The following is a 6,223-nucleotide window of genomic DNA, read 5'->3' as shown; positions in this document are numbered from 1 at the left end:
TTCAAACATTATTTGGGTTTTGTGTTTGGGACATAGAAATATTTCACACATAAAGTAGCCCTGTATGCATTTTGAGTTACTTTATTACAAAGGTATACCATAGATACGCCTCCTCAATACCATGAGAAACAAGAGTTTTTCTTGAGCAAAATACCTAACTAGAAAAATATTTACATTCTAATATAAAACAATTAACATTGGAGTAGGTAAGTGTATATACAGCCTCTATCCATAAACTGGTCATGTGTGAAATTAAGTTTCTAGATGAACTTGATCTTGTGATTTTTTTGCGCAATGCTTACCTTTGTCATAATTTGTTGTCAAATTAGTTGTCATAATTACTGTGTAAGTCTATGGAAGGGGGTGAGAACCATGAACCTCTTAGGTTTTGTATTGAAGTCAATGTACCCAGAGGAGAACGGAAGCTAGCTGTCCTCTGGCTACACCATGATGCCAACCTACAGAGTGCTGTTGAGGCTACTGTAGACCTTTGCAAAATAGTGTGTTTCAATCAATTATTTGGTGATGTGATTATATTTAGTAGTTTTATCTAAAAATTATAACTTTTTAAATGGACCCCTCTCTTCCTCCTCTGAGGAGCCTCCACTGCTACACATGTATGTAATATAGCCTATACCAGGGGCGCAACATTGGTTTTAGAAGTGGAGGGGGACATAATATATATTGTGGTGTACAGCAGGTCAGCCACCAGGGGGAGACTCGTCGAGGCCTGGTGACAGACGGTGTATACTTCACGAGGCGATGGCTCCATCTGCTGGACATGCCAGGTCTCGATGGGTTTTCCGGCCAAGACTAATTGGGGCTGATTGGGAGTTGGTGAGTAATCAAGGGCTGATTGCGCACCAGCTGTGCAAGGCCCATAAAGCTGCCAGAAGGGCAGCACACAGGGAGAGAGTGGGTGGAAGAAAGGACTCCCGTATAGTTGGGGATGGTTACAGAGGTAACAGGAGTGAGTACAGTTTTGATCCCGACAGGATACACCAAGACCCGGAGCCCAGAAGACGGTATCCCGGAGAGGGTCTCTTGGGGGAGACCTTTTCTTTTTGAATTATTATTTAATAAACACCCTTGAAACCGAGCTAATCCTACTCTGTCCGTGTCTGATCTGTGTAAACGTCTTGACCAAACCCCCTGGTCTGCCACAATATATATTTTATTATCCATAAAGACTCCAAACAGCTTAGCCGACCGCTCTGCGGCGTCCGCATGGTCCTAAAGCACACCGTTGCATTGTTTTGTATCACATTCCAACTATAAAAATGAGGGGGACAAAAATGAAATTTCCGAATGTGGGGGATACATGTCCATCCCCCCGTCGCCAGTGAAGGTTGCGCCACTAGCCTATACTATAGTAGTGATGATTATGTATGTAGCAGTGCCAGTAGCCTATGTGCCTGTCTGCATTTTTACATTGAATTCATTGATTTCACAAATAGCCTATCGCAAACATTGTCGAATTGAAGTATACCATACAAAGTTACATGTGCATTAATAGTTTATATAGCAAAAGGCGGACACTACCTGATGTGAATGAATGTAGGCTATAGCTATATTATTGAGTTCCTATAGTACATAAAATGCTAACCAGAGAGTTAGATGACCTTTTCAAATATAAATAATTCACAATCTGATACTGATACAGTCAAGTGTCTTCCTCCATTAATTAAAGACTAAGCGTGGGCTCGAGTCCGGACTCATGACAAACTTCTTTAAAGTAACTGCAATACAGCCACCTGTAGGATGATAACGAGACTGCAAACTACAATCATGAATTATTAATTATTGTTATTAATCTTCCTTTTCAAGCTGTTGGCTGTAGGCTATGTCCATTCTCAACACACTAACACAGTAAATGTAATGCTACATTTCAAAGGCGGACAAAAACTTGAGTGAGATTTGAACCCTTGCCACAAATCTACAAAGAGAGCAATTTGACCAGTCAGTCAAACACTTGTGATGTAGGTTCTTTGATTATCAGTAAGCGCTGTTGTACTACAGTTAAGTACGCTTCCATGAACAAGTGTTGGAACACGTCCAACTACATCAACGATTTGAATTGGCTGATAGGGAATTTCCTACAGGAAATTATCACAGCCACCTGGTGAGGTTAGCATAGTGCAAAATGTGCAAACAAACTGTATGTAATGGGAACAGCTAATATGTAGACTTTGATCACTTGCCACTATGTCAACGATTTTAATTGGCTGATGCTTAAACTTAACCTTGAACTTAAACTTGTTCTAATGTTCACAAGTATGGCCTGTAGTGTTTATGCAGTTTAGCCTGAAAAATAAATAAAACATTTTGGCTAAAGATATGTGGCCGCCTTATCATTCAAACATACATAGAAACATAGAAATACGTAGAAATACGTCACACATAGCCCTGTATGTATTTTGAGTTACTTTATTACAAAGGTATACCATAGATATGCCTCCTCAATACCCTTGAGCAAAATACCTAACTAGAAAAATATTTACATAGTAGTATCAAACGATTAACCTTGGAGTAGGTAAGAGTACATACAGCCTCTATCCATAAACTGGTGATGGGTTAAATTAAGTTTCTATATTAACTTGATCTTGTGATTTTCTTGCATAATACTGACCTTTGTACCACCAGATGATGAACAATGGGTTAACGCTTTCAATAATCTAGGATGTCACAGGATGTCACAGGATGTCACAGGATGTGTTTGTTTTGTGGTTAACCGTTAAGACTGAGGTTATGTTGCAATGGATACAGTATAAAGAAATAAATCATACCATTCAGATAATCTCATATACATTTGCTTTATAAAAGTAGAAAAAATACATTTGATTTAGTAAATATTCAGATTAAAAGGTTCAAATCAATGCTTCATCAGGAATAGTCCACAAACTCTGTTCTCAGCTTCAGAGTGAACTTCTGTAAGAAACAGGACAAAGAGAAATAAAAACACTCAAATAAAGGAAAAGAAAAATCATTCCCACCACAATGACAGAGCGGTGACTGAAAACTCACTTTAAAGTCGTGGATGTAGGTGAAGAAGAAGAAGATGAAGCTGAAGGCCACGATCCACTCACTCACAGCACTCACCAGATGGAACACATAGTCCTGCAATGACAGGAAGAGTCGGATAGAGACTGATATTGGCACGTATAGCTTCTCTGGCCTATAAAGCCTATATGGATCCAGAACACCGTCCATCTTTGTTGTTACGTGAGTGGTGTTCTTGGTAAGGATGTGCTCATACTGTACCTCGTCTTTTGTTTCTCTATGCATTGTGGTTTGTGTCACAAAGACAGCACAGACAACAGCTGGATGGAAAATGAAGGAGATATTTTCTTTGATAAAACAATGATCATTCATGATTAAAATCATTTAGACACCAGGGGTTACTATTGTTTTCAAGGATACTGGGGAAAACTGCCAGGAAGGCAATGGTTGCAATTCCTGTGCGCATACGACACAAGGCCAAGGAACACCCATAGGGGAAGGCCTTATAGGATATGATGGACTGGAGGACGGTGTACAACACACCAGAAACGAAGAAGAGTAATGCACCTGCATCATGAACTGCCGTAATCGTTGTCTCCTGGGGAAAAAGAACACGCCAGAGAGATCATGTATGGAATATCACACTGTCACTTGGTAATGGTACAAAACCCCTCCATCTTCAAACTAAAGGGGTGACAACCCACTGGGCAAAAACTGGTTTAATCAATGTTGTTTCCATATCATTTCAAAGAAAGAAATTCAATGTGATGATATTGAATAAACATGGAAAACTGATTGGATTTCACCCAACTTTTATCTTAAATCCAATTACATCCTACTGGGCACACACTGGTTGAATCAAAGTTGAATAGGCACATTGAATTGACTTCTGTGCCCAATGGAATGGTGAATTTGTTTTGTTGAATTCAAGTTAGTTTACAACTCAGCCAAATGTGAATCAAAACTAGTTGTTGAACTGATGTTTGTGCTTCGTGGCAACCTACCTGGAAAGTAGCGACAAAACACATCCCCAAACAAGAGAGCATTCCAATCCATAAAGCAGCCTGGTTCAGCACTGGGGGCACACCACCTGCTGTCTTATTGAGCTTCTCCACAAACTTGTATCTGGCATACATGGTGGCCGTACCTGTAGAGGAATTGTCATGGAACATGGAGTGAACGTTTTTATTAGCACTTTTCACATTTAGACAGTATACGCTCACAGTAGACTATTGTAGCATATGTGAAACCTGCTGTAATATTTATTTATTTATTTGCAACTTAAAAAAGAGGTAACAAAGAAAAACAAACATATTGAAGTGAAACGTAATAATACAATATCATACCATTTATCCCAGCCCCGTTTAACCATGAATTTCTGCTTTCATTTTCAAAAAATGGGAAGTGTGAATAAAGCTCTTGGCACTGTGTCTGACCTGGAAAAACCCATGGAGTTTCTCACAGGGATTGTTCACCCAAATGACAAAATAACACATTGGTTTCCGTACCCTGTAAGCAGTCTATGGACAAGGTGTGACAGCAAATCATGCTTTGGTTTAGTTTCTCTAGCACCGTTTCCACATGCTAATGTTTTAGCATTTGTGGCACAAATCCCATTTAAATCATGGGACCAATATTAGTATTTTTCAGGTGTCATGTCCAAATCATCCAGAAGTATCTAAAGTTAAGTGTGAAGCTCAACAAATTCACTTATAGATGATTTGAACATGATACATGAAAAAATGCTAATATTGTCCCATGACATTAGCATGTGGAAACAGTACCAAGGAAACTAAACTAAAGCATGGATTGCTGTCATATATGGTTCATAGACTGCTTACAGGGTAAGGAAACCAAATATGTAATTTGGCTGAACTATCCCGTTACACTAAGACAAAAAGCCCTTTCATGGTTTTAGTGTCTTTCTGTGCTCACTTGTAAATGCAGTGATGACCGTCATCAAGCCAAAGACACAGCTCTCTGGGGGTTCAGCCCCAGTGTCACTAAAGAAAGAATAGTTCAGGGTTAATGTGTGTATTAATGCCATGTCTGGAAGTCCTTTTAAATAATCTGGATTTAATTTAAACAATACATTATATAAAAAATCATTATACACATAAAATTATAACTGAACAGAAAGTGATATAATTTGTTATTAAATTAAATCAAAAAAATGTAATCAAAGCAAAATCATACCATTGGCATAATCTATTAACCAAACAGAAAATTGCATTTCAATTGTGAAACCATACCATTTGATGACAAACAAATAATTCAGGTATATCTACAGAGAATATTACTGAATAGAGGGCTTTAATCGTTTGAATAGAGCGCTAATTAGTAAAACCATTATTCTTTATCTATGCCTAGTAATGTTTAGTTTGCATATGTATTAAATGTCTATCTGCTCAATAACCAAAGCTGTTTAAATGTCAAGTGAGGACACACACCAGACATTACAGGCCTCTACGCTGTAGACTACACAGCTGTGCACTGGGAACCAGCCAAGTACAGCGTTCAATTGTGGTGGGGAAAACGAAACTGATTTATTTTTGTTGCAAAATAAAATGCGATATGATTTCCGTTAATATCGCCGGTTTCTATGAGTGGAAATAAAGAAACATTATTTCCAATACCCCCACTGATTTAAATAATAATAAGTAAACGCTATTATTACGGTTTAATGAAGAACGGCAAATTCGTGGGAAATAATAATGCTCAGGCTGCTGATAAATATTCATAATCTTACCTTATATACGGGAAGATAACATCCACATCATGCTCGAACAATGCAATTAGGTAGGAAACAATAAACGTGCTAGATGACCAGATTACCAAAAAAGTTGGTAAAAAGCATATTCCCTCCATGAACCAAAACATTTTGTCAGCAATAAGGAAAAGTTACCATGCAGACAGACCGACCTTGGTGGAAGTATGTTATAGAGACTAAATACGATGCAGAATACTGACAGGTAAAATCCCTCTGTCAATATTTCTCAGAGTTTAGATTTTAAGTAATATTAGAATTTGTCTAATCGGCCACCTAAAAAGTGACATCTCTTACTGTAAACTATACTGTAAACTGTTATTTTGCAATCACGTGGTCTAGACAGTATTGAACTTCAGTCATGTTGAGTGTGGGCTGACTTCGGTACCTCTTCAGATCATTTCCGCATGTAACAGAAAATAAGACGCACAGCTTTACATAAAATGGCTACACACA

At 38.2% G+C, this 6,223-nt stretch overlaps 1 protein-coding gene across 1 annotated transcript; it reads right to left on the bottom strand.

The window, feature by feature from the left end:
* Positions 1 to 2,411: 2,411 nt before the first annotated feature.
* dram1 (DNA-damage regulated autophagy modulator 1) lies at positions 2,412 to 6,218 on the bottom strand. Its single transcript, XM_055937075.1, has 7 exons — positions 5,750 to 6,218; positions 4,936 to 5,003; positions 4,005 to 4,147; positions 3,421 to 3,598; positions 3,262 to 3,320; positions 3,025 to 3,117; positions 2,412 to 2,928 (listed from the first exon to the last, which is right to left on the bottom strand). Exons 1-7 carry the CDS (start codon positions 5,878 to 5,880, stop codon positions 2,884 to 2,886), a joined length of 717 nt encoding a protein of 238 aa, XP_055793050.1. The 5' UTR covers positions 5,881 to 6,218; the 3' UTR covers positions 2,412 to 2,883.
* Between the last annotated feature and the right edge of the window lie 5 nt (positions 6,219 to 6,223).

The sequence above is a fragment of the Salvelinus fontinalis genome, chromosome 11 (assembly GCF_029448725.1).
Source record: "Salvelinus fontinalis isolate EN_2023a chromosome 11, ASM2944872v1, whole genome shotgun sequence".
Lineage (NCBI taxonomy): Eukaryota > Metazoa > Chordata > Actinopteri > Salmoniformes > Salmonidae > Salvelinus > Salvelinus fontinalis.
This window is presented reverse-complemented; position numbering and strand designations above follow the sequence as displayed.